The sequence below is a fragment of the Harmonia axyridis genome, chromosome 6, assembly GCF_914767665.1.
Source record: "Harmonia axyridis chromosome 6, icHarAxyr1.1, whole genome shotgun sequence".
Lineage (NCBI taxonomy): Eukaryota > Metazoa > Arthropoda > Insecta > Coleoptera > Coccinellidae > Harmonia > Harmonia axyridis.
The window spans coordinates 27,916,309-27,944,094 of NC_059506.1; the positions used below are offsets into that span (position 1 = coordinate 27,916,309).

The window sequence follows — 27,786 nt, forward strand, 5'->3', positions numbered from 1 at the left end:
CTTTATATTTTATATAGAATATGTATTGCTTATTTATTCCTTCTTTGCAAGCAGTATAAATCTGGAACAAAATTTAAAATAATGTATTTTTCTAGCAAGCTATAAAACCACAAGAATATTGAAAATTTTATTATATGTAATTGTTTGAATATCGTATTTTTCAGTTGTTCCAGTTGTCAAAAGGCGGAGAGGGAGACCTAAGCGTACAGGTGAGAAAAATTTGTTCATTTCGATTCATTATTTCCAACAGAAAATGTTTTACTAAGGACGTTATATTTTGTTATGTACCTACATAACAAAAATTTTATTGTTAGTAATAAAAATCTCGCTGGGTGTAATGTCATTTCAACCTAGTCTCAAATCATTTCTAGCAAATTTTAAATAGATTATATATTCAGGACATTCTCCAAAATAACATAAAGTTGGTCTTTTTCGGAGTTGTAATTCAAGTAGGAAATGGAGTAGGTTTTTCTTATAGTTTTTTAAGTTTTTAATCATGTTTTGGCCATTAATTCCTTCTTTGCAAAAAACTTGTATTCAATTCAAATTTTAGAGGTTTTTATACATACAAGATAAAAACAATTCTATTTAATTCATTAATGAATTTTCGCCAAGTAAGGCCGAATCTATTAAAAATGTTTTTAGAAAGTCATAAATTCATTACGCGAATATTGAAAATGGTATTTGAAACTGTTTGAATATCGAATTTTTTTCAGTTGTTACTGTTTTGAAGAGTGGACCAGGTAGACCTAAGAGTGGACCAGGTAGACCTAAGAGTGAAGGTGAGGAAAATTTTTTACTTCAATTAATAATATCTAAGCAAAGATGTCTTAACCATTCAGAAAGCAAAAGTGCAATTCGGATTTTTTGTATTAATTATTGTTTCCACTTCTTCCTAAATTCGCTATATTTGATACTAATGATACATGTGTTATATATATAATTATCTCGATTGAGCAGCAATCGGTAAGTGAAAAATCCAAAACACAATTCATAGATATTTACTCAAATCGCTTCTGAGTTTATCTGCTATATTCTTCTTAGTTTGGTGGAATAGATTTTATTTTTATTCCTCAATTTCTTTTCTATTTTTTATGATACACCTTTAGCATGCTTTTATGAATAACCAAAATGCACTCTTTCTTTGCTGACAAATGAATCGTAAAAGATGTATTTTTTTGGCGTGCGGTAAAATTACAAAAATATCGAGAATTGGGTTGTTGAAATTATTTGAATATCGTATTTTTCAGTTGCCCCCGCTATTAAAAGAGGAAGAGGTAGACCTAGGCGTGAAGGTAAGGAAATTTGTGATGTAAATTAATAATCTCATAACCATTCAGAAACTAAAAGTTTGCTTCGCAACTTAACAAATAATTGTTCCTCATCGTCCAAGATCCCTAAATTTGGTATTGATCATAAATTATGTGTAACATGTAGAATTTTCTCAAATCCAGCAAATGGTAAGTGAAAAACCCTAATCCAAAATCATATTACCTACCCTGAATTTCATTTGAGTTGTTAGTTTTTGTGTGATTTTCTTTCAAGAGTACTAACAAGAGGTATTGTGTATTATATAACTTTAGCATGCTTTTATAAATAACCCAAATGCTTTCCTCTCTTCTTTGCAGGCACCAGAAATTTCATATAATTTTTAAAATATTTATATTTTCTTGGCAAGCGGTAAAATTACAAAAATAAAGAAAATTCCACTATGCGAAATTATTTGGATATTGTATTTTTCAGTTCCTCCTACTTTAAAAGCCATTCCTACCATCAAAAGAGGAAGAGGAAGACCGCCTAGGATCGAAGGTGAGGAAAATTTTTAGTACTTTGAAATTGTAACGGAAATTGTAATTCACTAATTTTTTTATTGTTTCCCCCACCATTTCATAGGTTCTCTGTATCAGTGGCATGTCTAGACATTGAGAACTTTTTCCTATTTCTAAAATTATCTTAAGCTCTCGTCAGATTTTGCAATTGAATTAATCACATTTTCTCAAATTCATTCATTGGTTGAGTTTCAAATCCAAAATGACCCCGATAGGTTAACTCATGATTGCCAGAGGATAGCACACTATGTATATATATTTTTTTAAGTACCTCACTATTTTCTTCAGATTCTCATTATGTATCTGTACCTTAATGTTTTCCAATTTTTCCTACATGTATTCTCGATACTTGTTTTACCAATAGTTTCGTCGTTTATTTATTTGATATTTGAAACTACTAATTAAATAATTTGTCTAGATTGTTCAGATCAGAAAAACCAATCTCAATCCATCAGCAATTTCACTAGGAAATAAAATACAAGAAAATCGAAATGATTTTTTTGTGTCCCATCCAGTGGCTACTTGCATTCATAAAAAAAAATTTCAACACGTTTTTTTTTATTTTTCAAAACGGGAGTTAGCCCGATCTGATCCGCCTTTTCATTATCAAAAATCACTATATTGCAGACAATGAGCTTAAATAATCTTATATAAACCATCTCAGAAAGTCATGATACAATGAAAAAAATCATTAAAATTGTAATGCTTTATTTATTTATATTTCATGCTATTAAAAAAAAAATTTTCGTTAAATACAGACCCCAAACAATCAAACATCTAAATTTATTTTTCAGTTTTTCCATCGGGACCTGCTGTACAGAACTACAACATCACAAACTTACCATACGGAGATTTAAATTATCTAACAAGTCAACAAAACCCAGCTGAAGAGGAAGAAGATCCTCTTGTGATAATGGAACCACTAGTTGAAATAAATACGAGTATGGACCAAAACGATCAATCCAAAAATGGCGAACCCAATCAGAATGCAGATGGTTTAGTCAAAAAGGAAATTCAAATTGAAATTAAAACCGGCAGTGATCTGGCCAGAGTGAATTCTATTGTAGAAATGTCAAATGAAATCAAGACAGAACAGAACGATGACGCTAACAATCATGAACATATCGATATAAGTGAAATCGAAAATAAAATCGGACTTATAGGAGAGTGCACAATATCTGTTGCTAATTAATAGATTTATACTTAAAGACTGTTTTACCTTTTGTTCACTTTCTCTATTTGTAATGTAAAGTACGTTCTATTCGACTTATTGTTTTATAATAAAATATTTTTGTTTTGATTACAATATTGTTTTTGTTGGGTATCCATCCTTGTTATCTCATTGACTATTCTTTCCTAAATTTTTCCAGGTAATCAGAATGACAACTTAAATCCTAATATTCTAATCGCATATGAATTCTACTAAAAGAACTCTTTTTCACCTCATATTTTACTTTATTATTCTAAAGAATGATGAACTGAAAAATCAGATTATACATGGAGCCCAGGAATTGGGATCAACCATTTGGTAAATAATAATATCATGGGCGCCCGCAGGGGGGGGCCAGGGGGGGCCATGGCCCCCCCTGAGATTTTGATTAAAAGAATGTTGAAGTGGAAAACTTCATAATTTTTATTTTGCACAGTCCTCCCCCACTTATGAATATAAATACAGAAATAGAAAGAAACGGAATACTAATATCTCTTACGACAATCATGATCGCCTTATCAATTTTCAATAATTTTCATTTTTTGCCCCCCCTGAGAAAAATTTCTGCGGGCGCCCATGAATAATATAATAAAAATAATTTGGTAAATAATAACAAAGAATGAAAATTATGTAAATAGAGCGTTTACGTTATAGTCTTCAAAGTCTGATTAATTCTGTTGCCACTTGTAAAAAGTATATTGTTCTGTAGAAAGAGAAAACAGAACATCGAAGTTTTTTTTTTAGTTATATAAGCAATAAAATAATGTACTCGTAGTATGGTGGTCTATACTGGTGCTGATATAAGCGTCATAAAATGCCATGGTGGCTGGAAATCTAGAACTATTGCAAAGAGTTTTGTTGAAAATTCATTGACAAATAAGAAGATTATTGTGTGGAAAACCAACTTTCAGCGAGTTGTAAGGAGGAAATTTTAATATACCAAATTATGAAATTAATTCACTAAGATCTTTGTTGAGTACTTATTAACTATGATTACAATATTAATGTTAATGTTATTAAATAAATATTAAAAAATAATCTTGAATTGAGTTAGCTAACTTTTCTACCAAAGTGCGTTAAAGACTCACTAATCATTATACTTCCGCTTTTGATGAAGCAGAATCTTCGGTAAGCTAATGAAAAATTCTTAATTTCAAGAATTTAAATCGAAATTGCTCAGATTTATCAAAAACTACGTCGCCTAGCGATCGAAAATCCAAATCCTAATTTCAGATAAACAGAAATCTTCAGAACGTAACAATATGTTCATCAGAGATCTACCAGATGGACTGAAGCAGTTAAGGTTATTTTTGAAATGAAGAGAAGTTCTAAATCTCACCAATTCAATCTCTCTATTCTTTATGCCTCCTGGATGAAGAAGTTCGATAGTTAAGCTCCAGAATTGTTGTGTTTCAAAGGAAAACAATAATTTTGCAGGTGAGTGAATCATACATTTTATAAAACATTGAAAAAATTTGGATTTATGTTGTGTCAAATTCGAGGTAAAATAAAAAATTTAATTAATATTTCAAATTAATTTAAAAAAATTTAATGATAAAAATAAGGTGTTGAACAAGTTCTAAACTAAATTCGATTTTCTCTCTTCAATTTGCTTAAGTTTTTCATTTCAAAAATAATTTCCAAGAGCGTTTATACTTACAAGTACTAGCTGTTTTTCATGAAAATTTCTATATTAATATTCATATGGTAAATTATTCTAAAGCTCACTTACTTTTAGTTCAAAATCTTTTATTCGCATGGTAAAAATATCAAAAATTCCATCTCAGATTCTCAAGTGAAATAGTTACCTATAAAGGCACATCGCACATTTTTTTATGTTAGATGCTTTTTCATTGCTTTATGTCCAATTTATCAGCAATGTGTTAGCTCTGGAAGAATAAAGAGACCCTTTCAGAAGCAGACCGACAGCCACAATATTTATCTCATATGTGCTCTTCTTCATAACAACATCTTATTTATTGAGGATACATCAGACTTGAAATTTTGATCATTATAAAAAAATCAATTAGAGAATTGATGGAAATTCGAGAAGAACAGTCAAAGAAAGTATTGCATATTTAAAAATTCAAAACGTACCTACATATTATGGTTCTATAACGCAACATTATTCAAATGTGTTAAGAATGTTTTGTGCTTCTCCATCCCACAACTGATATTTCTATTCGGTTATTTAATTCCATTCAATCACTAACATGATGGTATTTAATGTCTAAATGTACAATTTGAATCGAACAAAAATATTACAAAACCACCAAAAAAATTTGGTGTAGGTACCTACTTGCTTACCATTCAGATTCAATTGGTTATTAATTTTTTCAATGAATCACCAATTCAATTTGAATAAGGTTTATCCAAATTTGAAATCAAAATATGCTTTTCTATTATTGGGATAAATCATCTTAAATTAAAATATATACTTAAATTCAAAAAATTTTAGTGATTTACGAATATTTTTTTAAAGGGTGTTTCTGAATGAGAGGGTTTGAATCCTTAAGAGTTTTGAAAAAGAAAAGGGGTCCTAAACCTCTTAACTTTTGAACTGTAGGATCTTTAATAAAAATATGATTTTTACAACTTCATAGATATTTTATGATAACTTTCAAGAACTAATCCAAAATTATAATCAAATTTGGTCAACGTAGAAAAAAATGACGAAAAACGAAGCAAGGTGAGAAATCTTTTAAAAATCACAAGAATTCAAATATCTCGTAAACTGTTGATTTTTGGTTATCACTAAATATGGCTCAAATGACATCAAATATGAGTCATACTAACACGTCCTCCAAGGTTCACGTCTAATTTGGAAACACCCTGTATACAAAACTCATCGTTTTCAGATCCACCTACGGATTCAAATCAAACTCTTCATTGAAGTGTCCCATATCAAAGAATAAATTCCTGAATGAACTAATATTTTTTTAAGGAAAACCTTGTAACACACAATCGACTTACAAACAAAAATAATCGAATTTCAGGGAAACCCGACTGAACCCAACTCAAGTTGTATTCGCCAGGTCAAATGTCATGTTTATTGAAGATAGGAGTATCATTGAAGAATTGAAAATTCGAATCAGTAGTTAATCGGAAGTTAGCAAAAACATCTGTGTTGGATGGATTAATTTGATTTTTGTTTGTTTTTTTGCAGACGATAGTTCCAATATGAAATTTTACCGCGTTGCAGTATTTCCGCTTGTGCTCTTTGTGATAGTTTTGACTGAAGTCAGCGAAGCCGTTCCACAACCAAGCAGGCCTACAGTGACGTAAGTACACAGTACTATGCCTAGTATTTTATTCATCATGCGGTATTTAGTCCATAAAAATTTCGATCTAACAGGCCAATTGAAAAGTCCCCGGTCTACCATAGTACAACACATTTTTGTTGGCAAAATTCGATTTTATTATTCAACATAGATGCATTCGAGGGTGATACAGTGATTATAGCGATCTTCCAACTTATAGATACCATTTTTGTAGTACGATTTGTCTTTCGCTTCGAAATAGGCTTCAGTTTCGGCGATTACTTCTTCATTGGTACTGAATTTCTTTCCAGCGAGCATTCTTTTGAGGTCTGAGAAGAGGAAAAAGTCGCTGGGGGACAGATCTGGCGAATACGGTGGATGCAGAAGCAGTTCGAAGTACAATTTTGCCATTGTTTTCATTGATTTGTGACACGGCTCATTGTCTTGATGAAACACTGAAACAGCACCTTTTTTTCTTCATGTGGTGCCGTTTTTTAACGCTTTCATCCTTTAAGCGATCTAATAACGCTATATAAAAATCGTTGTTGATGGTTTGGCCCTTTTGGAGGTAATAAACGAATTATACCTTGCTCATCCCAGAATACCGATGCCATAACTTTGCCAGCTGGCTGTTGTGTTTTTTCTCGCTTTGGATTCGGTTCATCGTGTGCAATTCACTCAGCTAAATCTCGATTGGACTCCGGAGTGAAATGATGGAGCCATGTTTCATCCATTGTAACATATCGACACAAAAATTCAGGTTTATTGCACTTAAACAGCTTCAAACACTGCTCAGAATCATTAACTCGTTGTTGCTTTTGATCGATTGTGAGTTCGCGTGGCATCCATTTTCTCATGTACAAATATTCGTGAATGATATGATGTACACGTTCAGTTTATATCTTCACAATATCTGCTATCTCGATCAACTTCACTTTACGGTCATTCAAAATTATTTTGTAAATTTTTTTGATTTTTTCGTCGGTGACAGCCTCTTTTGGGCGTCCACTGCCTTCACCGTCTTCGGTGCTCATTTCACCACGTTTAAACTTAGCATAAAAATCAATGATAGGTGATTTTCTTGGTGCAGACCCCGGAAACTCTTTATCAGGCCAAGATTTTGAGTTATCGAAACATCTAATTTTAGTTCCTTTCTTTGTTTTCCGGAAAAGTCACAAACTACTCCACATAGTGAGAAATTGCGGTTTTTCCGCATTTAAAGTTCTTCCCCAATAACTTTTAAGGTATTTATTCAAGATCTGAACTTACCCTGAAAAACTCAAGTCTCTAGGTCTTGTCGTTCGGGAGTTATCGTCTTTTCGGCGGGACGTATAGACAGAAGCCAGTCTTAGAACGGATTCGTCATCAGTGAGTCGAACCTTATCGTTTGAGACCATTTCCGGCTCAACATTCGGAAATTACAGACATTGTGATGAGCGATATGTTCAGGGAATGAGCGCTCAAAGATAGAATTGTTTCTAATGGTATGTATTACTCCTGTTTCAGATTATTTTATAGTTGCAAACACAAAAAACAAAGTCAAGAAAATTGTAAAAATTTAACATGATAAGTAAAATTAACCAGGAGATATTTCAAGAAGAAAAAACACATACACGAAACACTCCCTACTCAAAACTATAATGTCATAAAATACCGGTATTCTTCAATGAATTAAAAAGTATTCATCGAAATATTTATTTTGAGGAATCGATTTCAGTATTTGTCGCAAATTTTCTTTTATGCCTCTTAAGAACTCAAGGCTGTTGCTTTAAAATGCTTGTTTGCGTTTCCAAAAGAGAAAAAGTCCATTAATTCGATAACAAATTCGATGCAAAATCAACAATTTTTCTTTCCACAAATCAGGTAATGTGTCATTTCAACACATAAATAAAATGAAAGAAATTGAAGTTTTCGAAAACAAAGAGTTAAAGTTATAGCAATAAATGTAAACGAGACAAGACTTTACGAAATAGCTGTTCTACAGATTAACATACATCATCAATATTCATAATTCAAATATGTATATTCAATTAGACAAAATCTCTTTATCTCATCATTTTCTCACATTAGAATGAAAATATTTGATTAATGATATCATTCAGAAGATATATGGTCGTTTGATTTTGAATTATTGCCATATTCTATCTCCTAGAGATAGTTTATCGTTTTGATGTAGAGCGAATCGTGAGCCAATTTGTAGTTACTAAAAACCTATACTTGTAGGCCATTGCTATGTTTTATTTATTATTTATTACCATTCATTCGAAGATTTCTTTGTTATTTAATGTTGAAGTACAGCTGGATGAGTAAAGAATTTTTAAATACAGGGTAATCTAATTCAGATTCAGATTTAAGGGGGGTTTCATTGCATCGTGACCTTATGGTCTTTTGTGCCCTCATCAGAGCTATTCCCACCATAAGTGGTCTTAGTCTACAGCTCGCCGTCCAGTTCCAGACTTCTGATGAACTCCAGTATTTGGGATGGCTTCAAGGGGTGTTAATTCCTCACTTCTACACTTCTTGTCAAAAGCATAATTTGCGTTGGATGGTGATGGCTAGGCATTCCATCACCATGTGATCCGGAGTTTCTTCCTCCTCCCCGCAGAATCTGGGCTCGCCGTTTTCTGCTAGACTCATTCTCATGAGGTGCTTCCTGAGACGGCAAGGCCTCAAGAAATCCAGTGAGTAGATGCTGAGAGCCAGATACTTCTTAAATCTTGCAGTATCAAAGTATCCAAGAAACTTTTTGGAATGATCCAACTCAGGTTTCAGATTCGGTTTTCGTTTTTTTCTTGTCCTGAAACTCTTTCTTGTACTTACAAGGTATAGGTAATGTACTTACATTACCTATACCTTTTTGTACTCCTTTTCTGGTGAGAGTGCTAGCCTCTTGATTCTCTTCAATTCCCGAGTGACTGGTAACCCATACTGAACAGATCTTGTTATTCTTATATGTTTCATTTGGTTTCCTCCATAGAGTAATAAACATAGACCGAGGGAGAATACGCAATTTTTACATGTCCCCAATATGGTTAGATGACGTTGTCGGATTGTAATATATATTCAAATGCTCAATTTTACTATATCGTATGAATGTATATTATATTGAATTCTGTAGCTACCTGCTGAAATCCAAGGTTTGGCAATTTTTGCTCTCCTAGTGTCATCGGTTGTTTCACGTCGTTTGACTCGCTTGAAGTTATTTTCTGAATTTCTGATGTATTCAGGTATTTATCTCAATATATTTTGAGTTAATATGAAACTTTGATTCACTATGAGGCATAAGAAGTGCGTTCTTTGTGAAACTCGCGAATTGACTGAAATATCGTATCACTGATATATTTTCATTTCCGCGTGCTTCATGTCAAATTTGATAATTCATTTTATGGACATAATTTGCTTACTCAAAATGACATATGCTCCCTCTATCTCTTTTTATTACTCTGAGGTCAGAACCTACTGAACACAATTGACATAAGAAATGTCAAATAAGAATGGACAGAATTGCCATTATAACCATTTTAAATTGTATCCTTCCTATTGGAAACCTTTCAAGTCGATCGCTTCATCAGAACTATAGAAAAGCACCTGACGTCAATTCAGTGTTTTCCTTGAAAAAAGGGTCTTGAAAAGTTGTTATTGAACTATAGATACAAAACTTGCATACAAATGTCAGATGACTTCATAACAACTCGAAACCATGTAAGATCTTATTCTAACCATCCTCAACGGCCAGATGTGTAAGTAGCGCCGTCGTTCTCAATTGCCAGCAGCGTCAATTAACAATCCCAATTGAAGTGCAGAGATTAAAAAAACTGAAGAGCGGAGATTCCAGGCTAATGCTGCTGGTCGGTTCCTCTAGTGATATTTGGAGTACGATAACACAAAATTGCAACTTGAGTGCAGGACGTATTTTTGTTTTGTTCCAGTTGCGTTATAAATAAACGCAGTTCGTTTACCCTCGTTGCCATCAATGCACAGAATATAAATTTCGTATATTTCATTGTATATACGTGTGTACGTCCGACTACAGACATAACAAGATATTGATATGCCAAATTTCACCTACGTATATTTTCCTTCTGCACTCCGTGCATATGGCCGCATCAAATTGTGCTATAAAATGTCAGAACAATGAGGAAATGTTGGAGCTCGCAGTCTATAATCAAGCCTTCGCTGATTTCGTGTAATCATTTTTTGTACTCGAGAAAACAGGGTGGTCCTGCATTGTAAACTTCAAACAGTTTTACCGAAAGTTTATTACTGACACGTGCTGATGCCTTCAAGGTTTATTATTTGTTTATTATTGCCTACAGTAAACTTTTGGAACTGTTCGGAAAAAAATTAACTACCCTGTATCCCTTCTGTTTCTTTTATTTTCAATGCCAAAAAAAGCGAAAACAAACAGAATATACACTGTATATGGAACAAATTCATTTTTGGCTAAACAGATCATTTTAAGAAATAATCCTGAAACACTTCGATTTTTTATTTTAATTTACAGTATTTTAAAATAATAATCTAATATAGGTGTAGGGAATTACTTTCGAGCCATGACGTCATCGTCATTTTTTTAAATGGAACACCCCTATTTTGTCTCAATTTCCGATTACTCTAGCTGAGCTGATTCCAAAAATGTATCACATGTTGATTCCAATTCGTACAGGGTGGACAAAAATACAATAGTTTTGTGTGTGCTCATAAAGTAACGCGTAACATTCTTTATCAGTTAAATTAAAAATATTATAAAAAAAACCTTTTTGTAAAGCGGCAATTGGTTTGAATGTAACACCCTGTAGTTTGTTACATTTTTAGATTAATGAAAATGAGCTGTTTCCAAACATGTATGGTACTTGATGTGGTCTAGCAGGCAGAATATGATTTAGGACCACCCTGTATTTTCATCCTCTTACCATCCCGATGTAATATTACTGGAAGTAACCGAAAGGGTAGGTTCCAAGATGTTCCAACCACCGGGAACATCTGTTCCCATTCATCATTTACATATCAAGTTACAGTGCAACGCCATATAATGCATTCCTTTCAGAAATGCTGCCACCCAGATTCTGATTTTTTTTTATTCAAAAAAATATTACCGGCTTTGAACATGAAAGTATGTCTACCTCAGGTGTCGGCGGTCGGCTTAACATCAATACCTTTGTGCTGCATTCGTGTTGGGTATTATACATACCATGCAAATGCATAATTTGCAATTTCTATTATGGAAAATTGTAATCGGGAGATGGTCGTTGGACCATATACAGGGTATTCCACCTTTGGCAGTTTCTTACATTACAATAAATCGCCGTCATCGACAGAGATCTCAGAGTAATACACATAGATAGAGGGAGCATGTGTCATTTTCAGTAAGCAAATTTTATCCCTAACATGAACCATCAAATTTGACATGAAGCGCGCGGAAACGAAAACATATCAGTGATACGATATTTCAATCAATTCGCGAGTTTCTCCACAAAGAACGCACTTCTTATGTCCCATAGTGAATCAACGTTTCATATTAACTCAAAATATATTGAGATAAATACCTAAATATATCAGAAATTCAGAAAATAAGCTTCAAGCGTGCCAAACGACGTGAAACAACCGATGACACTAGGAGAGCAAAAGTTGTCAAACCTTGGATGTCAGCAGGTAGATACAGAAAATAATAAATATTCTGCTTATTATAAATTCGACAATTAGGAACAATATCGGATTCCAAATATTCAAGCTTGCATATTTAATGGGGATATCACTCAAATAATATATTTCATTCAATATAATATACATTCATAACGATATAGTATATTAGTGAATTTGAAAATATATCACAATCCGACAACGTAACCTAACCATGTTGGGGACATGTAAAAGTTGCGTATAGGTACTTCCTCCATCAATCATTATTCTAATGAGCTAAATGAGTGGGTATGAAAAAAGGTCCCCTATCCAAATACTGACCCCTTGGTTTCTACCTGAAGAAAAGGACATTTTCGTTCCTCATGATTCCCCGATTGATAATATCAAAGAAACTTTATTCGAAAGTGACAGTAACAAACGCATCCTAAGCGTTATACAGGATGATTCACCGCGATGGCCTATTCGACTTTTATGGAGAATTAATCATAATTTTTTGCTGAAAATTTGCATGTTGGAGTTTGGGTCTCTTTGAAATATTTTCAGTTCTCTACAACTTCCTGTATACTGGGATCAACTACTTTCTTATTTCAAATGGCACACCCAGTATATTTTTGCATTAGATCTTTTTTTTATGACAAATTCAGCAATATGCCATACCTTTGATAAAAAATCAACGTTTCATAAGTTAATGGGATTCTTATGAAAAAAATGGTGGCGACATGGACAGAAAACCTTTTCATTTTCGATTCTGCAAATACGTATTATTATAAGACTGTTTGCGGTTTGGTTTGAACCAAAAATCTACAGGGTGTTTATCAGGAAATCATGAACTTGGACAACTCAAATTCATCAAAACTTCAGATTTTCAAATTAGAACCTATATTCTTTATTATTTCAGTCAATTCTGCGATTACTTAAGAAACCCCTATACCTAAAATGAATACTTAAGTCGAGTTATCGAGGAACAACTTCCAATGAGGGAAACCCGCAATTTCTAACTGAGTGAAGTAGTCTGTGACTTCCGGAAAACAATCAATCGAACATTTTTATTTCAAAACTATCATAAACGCTCCATTTACAAAAATTTTTGTATCTTTTACAAATACCAAATCGTTGATCATATAGAAAAATTAGTTGATGTCTGTAGTTAATTATAATAACACAATATATGATAGCTGACAGACAATTTTTTACAATCTCGGAAAAAGTAGCTCCTAGAGCGGGACTCGAACCCGCAATCTCCGAATCACAAGTCCAGTGCTCTCGCCAACTGAGCTACCGAGAAAGTTTAAGTTCCAACCGCATATCGAGGAACTGCTTCTCCCGGAATCAAATGTTAGTAATGGTATCCCTTACAAACTATGTTGTTCACAAGGGTTAGGCAAAGCTAATGTTGCAAGGGAACTCATTCTCTATCAGTGATCATCACGATTCTCTTTACCTTTTCTCTAACAACTTCGATATTTCATCGACTTCAGTATGATTCAGATTTCTGAAACGTTCAACCGAACAATTTTAGCCAAAGATAAATTGGTTCCCTAACCCTTGTGAACTACATAGTGTGTAAGGAATACTACTACTAACGTTTGATTCCGGAAGAAGCAGTTACTGGATATGCGGTTGAAGCTTTCAACTTCCTCGGTAGCTGAGTTGGTGAGAGCACTGGACTGCTGATTCGGAGGAGGCGGTCTGTTAGCCATCATATATTATGCCAATATAGTTGATCACATAGTTTATTCCCTTGGCGTGTATAATCTACCATTTCGTCCCTTGTATAACTCTTCATCAATTACATCGATAAAATCAACTAAACCAACAATTTTTCAGTAACAACGACATCAGAGATGCGATTCTCCAAATAGTGAACGTGATCAGAGCCACGGAAGACAAGCTAGAGAGGCACGAGTACAGGGAAAAAGGTCTAGGAGAAACGCTCAAAAGGGGACTCATATCCATAGACAGAAGGACGAAACAATGGGACCATTTCAAAGGGATACTGAACAGACTGGACGAAAGAGTGGCTGAGGTTGAAACTGTGTTGATTGAGAAGGACGAAAGAGAAAGGTTGCAAGCCATGAGAACTTTTGATGCAGTAGATGATTTAAAGAAGGTCCTACTGCCACAAATTGTTGACGAACTGAAGAAGGAGATACTTGAAGCAGTATGTACCAAATATTAACATTTTTACTTGTACATTATCCCTTTTGGCTTGTCAAGCATCAAATCCTTAAAATAAAAAAGGCTTCTCCGCTCATTATCTTATTTTCAGCTTGCACAACAAAAGAAGAACGACAAACCGCCACCTCCACCACCTGCACCAAAACCAGAAATAACCAAGAAAGATCTCGATAGCATAAAAGAAAGTATCAATAAGAAAGTTGACAGCATCCAAGAATCGATTTCAAAATTAGAAAAGGAGTTTAAAAACGTCAAATCAGACAAGGAAACATGTTCCCAACTCAATAAGAAAGCAAACGATACCTTGAGCAAAATACAGGATAAAGTTGAGGATGAAGAGAAAGTGTTAACGAAGTTTTCCAAAAAACTTGCAGAATTTAAAGACAGCTGCAAAACTGATGAAATACAAATGAAGGAGCAAAACAAATGGCAAACGAACTTCTCGAACTGTAAGCATGCCTCTTATTGTCTAAAATAAGGTCAGGTTAGAATAGATTCCGTTATAAACTGACCTTATCAAACTAATAAGCTAACACACTTCTCCAAATATTTCTAAAACTGATCAAGGTAGGAACCCATAAAGAAGTGAAATAAGTTCAACTTAAATCAATCAGATAACGCATAGATGAGAATAATTACTCCAAGCTTCATTTCATTGTACTCGAGATGAATTCCAATTCTACTTAGCCCTTTTCATTTCTTCATTGGGACTTGAATGTATAGAAATTTAAAACTTGAATCTGATAACAAATATATCACACAGATGCATGAATTTTCATTAATTTACTTTACAATACAAAAATTAATCAACACATTAAATTGCAATAACTAAATAAAAATGTTAACTTTTTGTTTACTCTTTAAACCAAAACTAAAAGAGAGAGAATAATTGAGAGAAATCCATTTCAGCTTTGACCGAGCACAAGGAACACCTTCAAGACCTCATAAATGATTTGAAAAATGTCTCCAAAAAACTGGATTCGCTCCCACAAAACGAATATTTGGAAAAAATAGCAAACAACACCAAAAATATCGTAAAGGAAATCAATCAAAACACCGATGCCAGAGCTCAGGTTATAATTGAAGACATCGACTATAAGACAAAAGACTTGAAAGATAAACTAACGAAAGATCATGAAGATTTGGTGAAGTCCATTGAAGAATTGACTAACATAACCGACACTCTGGGGTCAGAGTTTGGTGACAATGTAGAGGAAATCAAGAATAGCATAAAGTCGATAAAGAAAGTAGATGAGGTGATGGTGAAAACTGCTGATAATGTTTTCGATACCAAGCGTAGGTTAGAATACGGCGTTCATCAAATTCTAGGTGAAATGGGCCAACTGATGAAGACTGCTACCAATGATATATCAACCACTGTAGCAGAAAGGTAATAATAATTCTAACTTTTCCTCATTATATGCAAATTATACTGCAATAGTCACCATGCTCCGCTATGGAGATGGAAGGTTTATAAGGCAGGGACATTGTGAGCCATACTGATGATTCCATCAGTGTTCCCGGAATTAAAAACAAATTTGACTAAGAACTCTTTGCCAAAAAGATCAAATGAAGAGTTTCATGAGAAGAGATGAACATAATTAACGTTCCTAAGTACACTGCTCAACAATTGATAGGGACCACTTACTTGTTCTAAATTTATTTCTGAAATATTCGCTCCAAGATTATAAATTTAGTCAGATATCAGAGTATTTTCAGTTGATAATATGGTCCACTTGAGAAAAGAATGAAAAAATGGAAAGTTGGAGAGAAAAAAAAACTTTATTAGGAACACTCAAAATTCTGTGTTTGAATAACATAAAAATTTTATGATGAAACCACAAGAAGGCTGAAATTTCGGTTAAGCTAGTACCTAGTTGGTCCCCCACGAGCTCGTCTCAAGCATTCTACCCTACGAGGCATATTTTCGATCAAACGATTTATAAAATTTTGGGGCAAATTCGTCCAAATATCCCGTAAAGCGTTAGAAAGGTCCTCCAGGTTATTGATCGGTTGTTCTAAGGTTGACAATTGTCTAGACATCTCAGACCAGACATGTTCGATGCAATTCATGTCTGGAGAGAGAGCTGGCCAGTCCATCTTATCAATAGCATGAGTTTCTAGCGCTTCATTAACCAGACGACTACGGTGTGGACGGGTATTATCGTCAATTAAAATGAAATTCTCACCCACGGCAGCCGCAAACGGAACAATTATGGGTTCAATAATTATATCGTGATATCTCTGGCTGGTCATGGTGGTGTTCTGCAGAACAACCAACTCTGTGCGTTGGTTCAAACAAATGCCTCCCCATACACATATAGAACCTCCGCCAAAAGCTGTTGTGGGTACCATAAACTGTTCTGCATACCTTCGACCTCTTTCCCTCCAAGCAAGAATACGTCCATCGGAGTTGACCAAACGAAATCTAGACTCATCCGTAAATAAACATCGGCTCCAATCTTCAAGTGTCCAATTGCGGTGCTCCTCAGCCCATTGCCGTCGATGAACCCGGTGTTCCCTATTCAAACGGGGATGTTGTACCCTCCTACGTGCTCTCAAACCACGAACATGTAGTCGTCGTCTTACAGTCTGGTTCGAAATTAGAACTCCTGTTGCAACTCTCTGTGATCTATTGAGCCGCGACGCCGGGTAAGTGGGTTTTCTCCTAGCATTGAGGATCAAAAGACGATCTTGGGCAGCTGTTGTACTGCGCTGCCGACCTCCCCCATGAACATTAGCTACTGAGTCGTTTTGGATGAACCTATTCCAAGCCCGACTCACGACACTTTGCGAAACATTCAACCGCCGTGACACTTCTCGCTGGGACAAACCTTCCTGTATCCACCGTATGATTTGGTCCAGTTGCACAGGAGCCAAACGTCTTCTCGGCATGACTGATAAGCTGATATTGTTCTCATTTCTTCAATTATTGTCACCTTATATGTTTGAACGAGAGAAAAAAACAGATTTAATAACAAATATGATACCACATTGCTTTTCACTCCACCTGTAACAGCCTACAGATAATAATCGATTTTGTGAACAAGAGCCGATGAAGTGAGGAAGACTTTGATATAATCAACTCAAAACATCTTACTTTTTCCTTAGAGAACATATAATGTACAGATACTCACGCGATAACTTGAAAAAAATACAAATGAAGAGAAGTTCATAAGTGATCCCTAGCAATTGTTGATCAGTGTAGTTCATAAAATTATTCCTTCATTTCAGGTTCGACGTCTTCGAGCAATCTCTCTTGGACGACGAAAACGGAGCTCTAACTAACTTAACTCACAAGATAGGAGACGAAGTTGATCAAGTTTGGCGCCAAATCGGCATAATGCATCAGAAGATGAATTCAAACGCGGATATTTTGACAAAATTACAAAACCAAACCGACGCTTATGTGAATGGCTCAGCTAACAGTATTGATAATATTAAAGGAAAGGTTAGTAGCATTTGAAATATGCACCCTTCTGAATTTCTAGCATCTTGCATCTTATAGATACCTTTCTATATGGAGTATTCAATGTAAAAAAGAGGTTGAGCAGATTATCTTTCTTTTTTCACATTTCAATATTTCCAATTTTATTCAAAAGCGTTTTATTGGAAAAATTCAGACACTTTTATGACCGTTCATTAACATTATTACTTATTGATTCTGATATTCATACTTATTGATATTATTGTTCCCCATAAGCTCCTCACAATACTAATAAAGTTTAATACTTGTGCAGGTAACCAAAGTAACAACCAAGATCAATGAACTGGATGAAAATTTGAATTACCTTATGGGAAAACTTCTATTGGTGTCGCAAGAATTCAACCAAATCAAAACTGAACTGTCCAAATCTTTGGACGAAATCAAAGGAACTCTTAAAACCGTTCAAGACAAGGTTAAAGACAAAGTTCAAGACTCCGGTCCAGGACCACATAAGATTGACGATTACGAAGAACCATACGTGGATCCAGCGAAAAAATAGTCTCATAAAAAATTATAGAGGCTTTAGTGTATTTAAATAATAGAATTAACATATTTTTAAGATGAAACAAAAATGAGTACATCAAGAAAACATTATATTTTCATGTTTTATAATAAGAATAAAGTTCAGTGAACAAATCATACAACCCCCAACCAAAACCAAACACAATATTTTTAGAAGGGACGTACCAATTTAGAATTTTCATTTTGGTTTTGTCGGTTCTGCACAACTTCTATCCAAATCTGAAGCGGTCAGGGTCTGGAAAATCAATATATTGCATTAACAAAAAAGGAAAATAATGGATATTCCACATTTAAATAATTACTTGCTCCAGATTCCAAATTATATAGGTTGGCCAATAAGTTACTACAACTGTTGCGAGTGTTTTTCTTCAACAGTGTAGATACTGAAAATTCCAATTTCAAATTTCAACATATACTGCACATGCAGAATGATCTAAAATCGTTGAAAAAAAAAATGCTAGAGATAGAATGTAATGATATAACTTGAATGATTTTTTTTGTTTTCCTTCTATCAAAACATTATAAATGCACAAAATAATTGAGATATATATATCTCAATAATTTTTTTTTTCTTGTACCTATAGGTACAAGAAAACGGGTGTCCTCTCCTTGAGTAACTCAGTATTATCAAAAAATCTATTGAATTTGATTTTACTTTTCAAATCGTCTACGATACCATAAATTTTTTGACAGAATAAAAAGGAAACTTACACAGCGTGTTAGTTAACAAATGCGACAAGCTTTAGGGGGTGATACTGCTGAAAAAATAATGACAGTTTGCTACATAACTTTTATTCGCAAATATTTCGTATTCCGATATATAGGGGTGTTCTTAAAAACACGATAATTATTTATTGCTCTGAAACCGGTAGAGATATTCAATTTTGTGGAATTCAAAAGGTAGTTATTGAGCATTTATTTACATCTAATTGAGAATTTTATGTTCATCATTGTCCCGCATAATGGTAAAATAATCTCTTTCTTCAACTAAAAAATGCTACGCCACTGAAATATTTCAAACTAAAAATCTTATTCGAATAACTAGTTCCATTTGTGACAAAAATCACTCATGCCTTTTCACTTATGGCAGGCCATTTTTATGCGAAAAAATAAAACATTGTAACGCGTGTTTGTCATACCTTCAATCAATGAACTAGTTATTATATTAAATAGATATAGTTCTTTTAATGTAACAAAATTAATTTTTCTTTCATAAAAAACCTCCCCATGAGAAAAAAGGTATGATATTTTTATCATAAATTTAACGAGCAATTCAAATATAATTTTCACTTTGAAATATCTCAGCGGCGTACAATATTTTTCGAAAAAATTGAGAGTAATACATAGTCAGTTTTTATGAAAAACTTCAACACCAATTCACCATTGACCAAACATTTGTGAACAAAAGTTATATAGCAAACTGTCATTTTTTTCATACAGCATTACGTTTGTCACACTTCTCCACCAACACCGTGTATATATAGTAAAGTAGAATGAAGCAAATTATATTTAAATCAATTATTGGCAAACCTAATTAAAACATTTATCTTGATTGACTAGTTACAAACACAAAACACTTAAAAATAACATGCTCGACCCAATAGTCTCTGTGTGTATTAACATAATATACAGGGTGTCCCTGAATTTATGGTCAATAATTCACCAATCACCAGTCTTCTCCAATCAAAAATATTGGGGATTCAAATATTTCTGAGCGAAGCAATAAAACACGACCCTTAGGATGATTTTTGATTTATTTTCTCTGGGACCAAGGCAGCAAAAATCATGAAATTTGGTATAACTTGCCAGTTTTAAATTTTAAATCGTATTTTTCTCATTAGAAAACCCTTTACATCTACCCGCAAATTTTCAACTCATGTGTCTCTGAAATATCGTTTATTCTATTTGAATTTTCTATGGTTATACACACACAATTTTGCAAGAATATTTAAATTATCGCTTTGCCCCAAAATTAGGTTTTATTGAGGCAACAGAAAGTTTTTGTGAAATTTACCTTTGAAAACGATCACCTGACTTAAATTGCCAAAGAATGTTTACAAATGAAATAAAAGCTCATAAGTAACAAGAGTTATGACAAGTTTCATAATTTTTGCAGCATTAGTTCCTGAGAAAAAAAATCCATCTCATTTATCGACCAATCTATATCATCCTCAAAAATAAATGAAATTAAACTAGTCACATGTATGGTATTAATTTTATTTTATGCAAATTATGCGTCTAGGTACATTATACAATGCAAGACTGGCTGCATATCAGCCAACCTGACAGATTTTAAAATCTCCATACCCTCAAAATTGGTACTTAGTACATACACACGATCGGTTTCACTACAATTTATTCATAGATTAATAATCCAAATTCGTCCAAACAAAGAACTCAAAGAGATATTATTTTCAATTGCAACTATGTAAAAATTGAAATAGAATATGGATATCATCAAACAAAATTATTGAAAACAATAAATGGACATTCTTGGAAACTACTCTTCAAAATCCATACTTAATTGTTTTTTTTAGCAAATAGATCTCACTTTTCTATTTATTATCTAAATCTGTCTTTGCAACAGCATCGGATGAACTCTAAGCTTAATCTATGAACAAACAAAGAACCAATCAAAACCCATTATTATATTTACAAATTTGCAATTAGTGGCAGTGTCCTATGAAAAAACTCAACTGCATCTGGCATGTACAGTTCGGGCAAAAAGGCAAAACAGGAGCTGGCACTTTCACTAAGAAGCTGCCGACCTATGCCCTTTTGTACGAAAACCCATAAAACAAATGCTAGAAGATTTATTTTATTTCTCCAAAAAATTCTTCAAATGAAAGAATTCCAAAAGATCGAAATACATACAGAATAAGTCATGAACAATGAAAATTTCAATACCAGCCACAGTACTATGAAAACACCAATGAAATTCCTCCATCTAAGAAAACACTTTTTGAAAAAATTCAACCTTCGTATCTTCTTCACACAAATTTAAACTACAGCGTGGTTGAAAAATTTTACATAAAGAAGTGAAGAATGCACCAATGAAAATTCCTAGGAACACATTTTGTGATAAATTACTGTTTTATTGGCCAATTCGCAAAAGCCTGTCTTTTCACATCGATATTTTTTTTATCAGGACGGATAGGTGAAAAATTATCTCCGTTTTTTTTTTAACAAACATTGAGGATCCATATCGATAAGTATGGAATGATAGGAACACATCTTATTTTTCTCAGACTACTTTAACTCTCAACCAATTGCATCCATCGTACGAGAAAAATATAATGTGTCCATAGCTTCTGCAGAAATTTAGTATCAAATGCAAAAAATTCATGAATGAAGTTGCTCAAAAAATTCTTTTACATGTAGCAACTTAAATTAGCAGAGAATTCTAACTAAAGCGCACCACTGTTCTAAAAAGTAGAAATAACTGTGAAAATAGAAACAAATATTTTATACATGGTGATTAACCAAATGGAAAATTTCATCATGTTTATCAACTTTTTGACCTTTCTTTGCCAGAACAAATAAACAACAATACCAATATAATTGGCTTTGTGAATTTATCCCATAACGATCAATTTGCCATGTCTAGCCTAAAAAACCGTTTGTAGATATCCTAAAATATTCTTTGCTTTTTCAACAATTTGCATTTCTGATGTGACGATCTACATAAAGCCAATTTATTTGTTATATTCAATTCAAACAACACATCACAAAATCCGCCCAAAACATCACTAAAATACCAGTCATGTATAAAAACGATCATCTTAATTTTATACATACAACACCGTATTGTCTGAATTGATTACACTGGCCATCATCTATGACAATTTGTGAGTTTTTGATATTCTAATGCAGGATTTGTTGAAAAATATAGTAAATAAATTACTATTTACATGTCAAGTTGAACTCCACAATCACTTGGGATATTAATAATGATAAACAACAAAATATGGATACTCATCCTCTGATCATAAAAACTATTTTACCATAAAGAACCCAAGAAACATCATTTTCGGGGACTTGAATCAATTCTGGAAATGTTTAAAAACAACCAAAATCCATCTCAAAATGTTGTTTAACAATTACTGAAACTGTGAATATTATTTTTTTTTTAAATTCAAGTTAAAAAAAATAGGTGTTTCTTGGGACGAAGTTATACCAAATAGAAAATGTAAAAAGTGAATGATAACAAAGTGCCCAACATCTAAAGTGACCATAAACATTTAATCCATATTTCACCAGTCTTTATATCACATAAATATATCAAGAAATACGAATTTTCCATACAAATTATTGATATTTGAGAAAAAGAGGTATAAAAAAACACATACTTACATGTTACATCTATCATCTTCATGTATTTCCAACAAAGGACCAATGCATTCTTCGCAATTTGATATTTATATGATATAAAACAATAAGATTCGAGTAGGACAGAATTTTCTACCCTGTTTAACATGAATTTTAGCTCTCATGCAAAAATAAACCAACAATTGACTTTAAACTTCAAAAGAACAAGGAATAACTTCGATCTTTGTACTGTTGGAAAAAATGGAATGAGGAGATTTCGATGAAAAAGGTATTGCTAATTTGGGGAAAAGGAAGACAACCATCAGTCCTTAACAACACACAATATATATATATACAACCCGTAATATATTTATTTACAGAATGACAAACAGATCCTTTTAGCACCAGTTGGAAATCTCTTATTTCTTCTAAATAGAAGAATCTACTGTAACAAAGACATTTATTGTCGATAATATTCATCTAAAATGAATGGAGGTTACGTTCAAATTATTACTTGCAACAAATCTTCCTAGTTGTTATTATAAATCTTGCTACAACTTGTTATGGCGGATACTTCACAACACTAGTACCTAATCACTCTCTATTAACTTCTACAGAGAAGATAGTAAAGTTTCTGAATACCCTCCATTTATCTTAGTATTTCCGAAAGAATGTTAAATGGAAAATATCTTGAAATTTTAAGAAACTAGTTTCAAAGTTTATAAACACTAAAATTAAGTATAAATTTTGAATGCTACCACATAACTTTGAAAGTTTGAAAACAGTTACATTTTAAAGAACATACTCCTGCCATAAATTCATTCGTTGATTAAGTAATACAGAAATATTATCCTACCTTTTTTTGAATTGCTATTTGTTGCAGATTGAATATCATTATCGTAGGTAATTGCACAAGTGCATCAAAATTACCGATAATTTTGCATGACAGCGTGTTGTCATAAAAACTGCATGAATTCATTTTCATTTTTGGAGAAAGAGCCCGACACCGAAGGTGGAGGGCTCTTTCTCCAAAAATGAAAATGACCGAATGCAGTTTTTCAAAGAAAACACGCTGGAATGCGAAATTATCCGGTCATTTTGATGCACGAGTGTAATTCGGGGGAATATTTCCCGAATAAACTGTTACAACACTTGTCAAACTGATGTAGAATGGAATTGCCATAGAGAATTTTTGACAGGAGAGAAATATTCAATAAAACTGGTTAATCTAATCATGATATTCCTAAAATTCACTCGTACACTTTATTTCAATTAAGACAACCATCACTTTTACTAATAAAAAAAATTAAAATAAGGACGATTATAATTAATTGATTGATAACAAAAACAGATTTGAATTAACAATTAAATATTCTCTAAGAGCGTGAAGAATTCTATTCATTCATTCAAAGGAGAATCTGAATTTTTGGCAGGAATAAGTGTATAAATAGAACTGAAAGTTACAATTTTTTTATACATAACAAACCGCAAACAGAATTACCTAATATCGTAAAATTTTTCATTATTCATTTAATTCCAGAGATATCCAATTGCGCTGCATTCCAGGATGTACTTCTTTAACTAGATAACAAAACAAGACCAGACAGACATACCACCATCACACTTTTTATAAAACCCGATAACACCTCCAAATAAATCAGAAGGAACTTTTCACAATTGAAAAGATACAACAAAATCCGCACAGATGGCGCACATGAAGATTTTAAACAAAAATTAAATTCCTCTCATACTACATTTAAATAACAGAGTCATTTTATACAATGTACATTTATGTACATATTGTCGTAAGTATATTTTTTTGAGTCTCTGTGCGTACACCTTTATAATAACAAAAAACATAAACGAAGTGGATGTATTTGGGCCAAGGCACTCGAGCCACTCAATGTTTGGACAATGAGTGACCCGAGTGTTTTCCCTAACTGCTCGTACTAGCCATGGGACTTACTGGAGACAGGGGCGTGCATGTTGCATCTCTTAAACATCCGTTCAGAGTGATAAGAAGTTTCCTAGAACCCGCATGATCTCTGTGTTCACAGAGCCAAACGCCCTGCCATGTACCAAGGTTGAGTTTGCCTTCAGTGATTGGTATGCTCAGGGAAGAGCCAAGAAAGCACGCTTTTACATGGGCAGGCTAGAAAAATTTCAATATGGACTTAAATAAAATCAGTAATTATATAAAGACAACCTTATTACCTAACCTAACCATAAGTCAATCCAGATACAAAAAAGGTAGATCTAAGCCATATGCCTTGGTATTCAAAGAAACAAGCTATTTTCGGTTTCCGTTAAGTTGAAAAGCACTTATAAGTTGCTAGCGAATAAATTAAATGACAGATCAATGTCAGCATCAGTAACGAAAACAGTTGTGCCAACTAAGTGACAAAACCCAATTTGAAAATCCCTTTAAGTGTTTTTGAAAGATCGATTTCAGGTACTCTTCTGAGACAACATGTATTTAAAAAACTAAGGTTAATTTAAACAAGACCAATGATTTATTTGGTACCTTCTCTTTGACCCTAAACCAAAATGAAAGATTGAATTTTGTCTGATTCTCATTTCACGCTTCATTGGAAACAGCAATTACATAAAAAATAGTAATAATAATGATGAATATTTGCTAACAGGTTCTGTAATGTCATAATATGTTACAATACCATCATTGTTTTCAATGAAACGAAATCCTTAATGTTGCTATAAGTTGAACTATAAAAACCGCAAAAAAATCCATTCAACAGTTTTGGATGTAGGCATATACAAATTAAATTTGTATGCCATTTTAGTGCCAGCGTTCATTTTTGATTAATTATTCAATATAAAGACCGAGTTTCTACTGTTTCATTATATGTATACAGGATGTTCCAAATCAAGTCGGCACCATTGCCAACTCCATTATTATTGATGCTACGGTTTCGGTTAAATGGGCAAACTGGTAGCATTTTTAGTGGTCTTCTTGATGCCGAAAACAAAAAAAAGATTGACAGTCGCGTTGTCATAATATTTCATAAAATGATATTTTTTTCAATGGAACACCCTATATTTTTTCATGCATTTCGATTCGTAATAACATTCTCAACAACAAAGCTCATATCACCTTTCTTCCTAGAGTGGAAAATGAGCAACTTATTTTGAAATATTTTCTTCTTTCACTAGTACAAAAAATTTATTTGTTTTGGCAAATAAAACCTCATGATTGTCCAAACAACCATTTTTTGTACTTATACGAATGACAATATTTTATTACTAATAGCAAAATAAGACAGTAAAAAGAAAAAGTGCTCTGGGATGTGAACTTGTGAAACCCGTGATCATCATGTCGCAACACTCAATATATTTATTTATTTATCATTTATTTATTATTATTATTTATTATTTCCATCTTGGAGCCATTCCGCTAGCCGCATTCATTTTGTGAATCAATAGTGTCAATAGAAGGTCACAAATATGTGTTCACCAAGAAGGCGGTGTTTTTGAACATTTACTTGATATTTTATAGCGCCTTATCAAATCCGTTTGTTATAAACGTTTCCTATTAATACAACTATCTTATTTTTACCTTTACGAAAAAAAGTCAAATGAGCTATGTTGTTGAGAATGTTATTGCGAATCGAAATGCATGAAAAAATATATGGTGTTCCATTGAAAAAAATATCATTTTATGAAATATTATGACAACGGGACAGTCAATTTTTTGTTTGTTTTGGGCATCGTGAAGACCACTGAAAATGCTTCTAGTTTGCCTATTTAACCGACATCGTAGCATCAATAATAACGGAGTTAGCAATGGTAATGACTTAATTTGGAACACCCTGTATATTTTCTGTCAGCCTCAATTCCATAATAATAAAGGATCATTTGAAGAATTATTTCTATTTTGAGATATAATTGAAGCAAACTCACCATATCATCAGGGCCTTCGCAAGAATGTCTGTAAGGCAAACCCTCAGGAACTATTTTATTCAACATCATCTCCATATCATCCCGTACATCAGGATCCCAACTTTCGTTAAGGGCTAAGCTGGCACTAGTATGAAGTACTAGAAAAAAATACATTTATAATTAATTGATAAATCAAAGAGCTTCTTCAGAATTAGAAGTTATAAACACAATATTTTAGATTTGAACATATCTTCAGAATATTCTAATATATTCATTTGGAGGATTGAAATAGCTGTTGAGCAGAAAAATATTCCGGTCTTCATAACCACAAGAATACGATTAGATCTGTAACTAATAAGAAAAACTTCAGAGGGCTTTGATAACAATTCTTTAATAATGATTTTCCTGAGATAAATCAATGATCTAAAAGATTTTTAACTGTACCCTTAAAAAATTTGAGCTCACACCTGCCGCAAAAACTTAGAAATGAATAACCTTGAAACTGCAGGTCATGGGTTCATTGGATACAAAATGCATCAAATGAATGGAAAACCTCCTCCAGATGTAATTCAGTGAATGACAGTCGGAAGAGTTTCAATTTGTATTTGATTTTTTGTGTGTGAGGAATATTTGAGCGCCCTACTATTGACAACCTATTTCCTTGGCCCCCATCCTGTCACATTCATTCAAAGTTAAAGGCGAGTACCTGTCAAATTTTTGCAGTATAAAACAATTGCATGCTGCCTAACTCACTTTGCACATGACACAATCCCATCGCAAACTGGGACAACTCAGGAACCTGTCTCAGGATCTCTTCGGTGACCAGATGAACCCCCCTGTGTTGCGGCCTCAAATTTATCTTTTTTTGAAACCATGCCGAACTACTTTGGATAATTCTGGCTGAAGAAGCCATGTTTGACTTACTATCACTGTCGGTCGCCAGTTTGGACGATTAGTTTTTACACTCACAAACAGAAACAACGATACTCCTTCTGATCACATTCAATTCTCACTAAATTCATTATTATCATGAGCAAATCATGTGTAATTTTTTTTAAAGAGTTCCAGAATGAAACAAAAAATTGCAGTATACTTGCCGCAGTCGAGCGGTTCGTTTCTGACACTTCGGATACGATCGGCTTTGTCCGACAGGGAGCGTCTTATTCCCGCGCCTTTTGAACATGTCCTAATCGAAACTATCAAGGTTTCAACATTAATAAATCATCCCTCAATATACAATCAACGACTTGAGATTTAAAGAAATCGTTCATTTAATCGAATTCTCTAATAAATTCAGCAACGTAACACAATTCATTTTACGCTTTCATTCATTCAAGATTATTAATGAAGGAATATATTAGGTTGTCAGTGGCGTACAAAGACAGGGATCTTCAAGTCTACTAGTTTCATTTATAACTTCCATGGAATATAAGGATTCTCGCAATGATATCTTCG

At 33.3% G+C, this 27,786-nt stretch overlaps 3 protein-coding genes and 1 non-coding gene across 22 annotated transcripts in view; 2 read left to right on the top strand and 2 right to left on the bottom strand.

Annotated features, from left to right (window-relative positions):
- The window catches only part of LOC123682126, a 33,895-nt gene extending 30,763 nt beyond the window's left edge, over positions 1-3,132 (top strand). For 10 of the 15 annotated variants that reach the window (XM_045620536.1, XM_045620543.1, XM_045620541.1 and 7 more), the window contains 5 exons: positions 165-209; positions 717-782; positions 1,251-1,295; positions 1,744-1,809; positions 2,624-3,132. In XM_045620536.1, coding sequence (XP_045476492.1) covers positions 165-209; positions 717-782; positions 1,251-1,295; positions 1,744-1,809; positions 2,624-3,021 — 620 coding nt within the window. In that variant the 3' untranslated portion in view covers positions 3,022-3,132. Of the gene's footprint in view, positions 1-164; positions 210-716; positions 783-1,247; positions 1,296-1,743; positions 1,810-2,623 lie in introns of all 15 variants that reach the window. The other 5 variants (XM_045620538.1, XM_045620550.1, XM_045620537.1 and 2 more) reach the window with 3 other exon arrangements.
- Positions 1-27,459, bottom strand: LOC123682134 (UPF0047 protein YjbQ). 4 transcript variants are annotated; one of them, XM_045620563.1, is made up of 5 exons: positions 27,085-27,458; positions 26,353-26,489; positions 24,401-24,586; positions 18,292-18,361; positions 1-61 (listed from the first exon to the last, which is right to left on the bottom strand). In XM_045620563.1, exons 1-4 carry the CDS (start codon positions 27,242-27,244, stop codon positions 18,305-18,307), a joined length of 540 nt encoding a protein of 179 aa, XP_045476519.1. In that variant the 5' UTR covers positions 27,245-27,458; the 3' UTR covers positions 1-61; positions 18,292-18,304. The 4 variants fall into 4 exon arrangements, with proteins under 4 accessions (XP_045476519.1, XP_045476520.1, XP_045476518.1 ...); XM_045620564.1 differs by lacking the exon at positions 1-61 and adding an exon at positions 4,567-4,928; XM_045620562.1 differs by lacking the exon at positions 1-61 and having other exon boundaries at positions 18,111-18,361; positions 27,085-27,457.
- On the top strand, positions 4,338-18,243 carry LOC123682129 (putative leucine-rich repeat-containing protein DDB_G0290503). Of its 2 annotated transcripts, XM_045620555.1 has the most exons (7): positions 4,338-4,476; positions 6,206-6,320; positions 13,767-14,100; positions 14,209-14,566; positions 15,027-15,507; positions 17,352-17,568; positions 17,858-18,243. In XM_045620555.1, the coding sequence occupies exons 2-7, from the start codon at positions 6,220-6,222 to the stop codon at positions 18,101-18,103; spliced, it is 1,737 nt and encodes a 578-aa protein (XP_045476511.1). In that variant the 5' UTR covers positions 4,338-4,476; positions 6,206-6,219; the 3' UTR covers positions 18,104-18,243. The 2 variants fall into 2 exon arrangements, with proteins under 2 accessions (XP_045476511.1, XP_045476510.1); XM_045620554.1 differs by lacking the exon at positions 4,338-4,476 and having other exon boundaries at positions 6,124-6,320.
- Trnat-ugu lies at positions 13,151-13,224 on the bottom strand. Its single transcript has one exon. It is a non-coding gene; the product is annotated as a tRNA-Thr (tRNA).
- Positions 27,460-27,786: the final 327 nt, after the last annotated feature.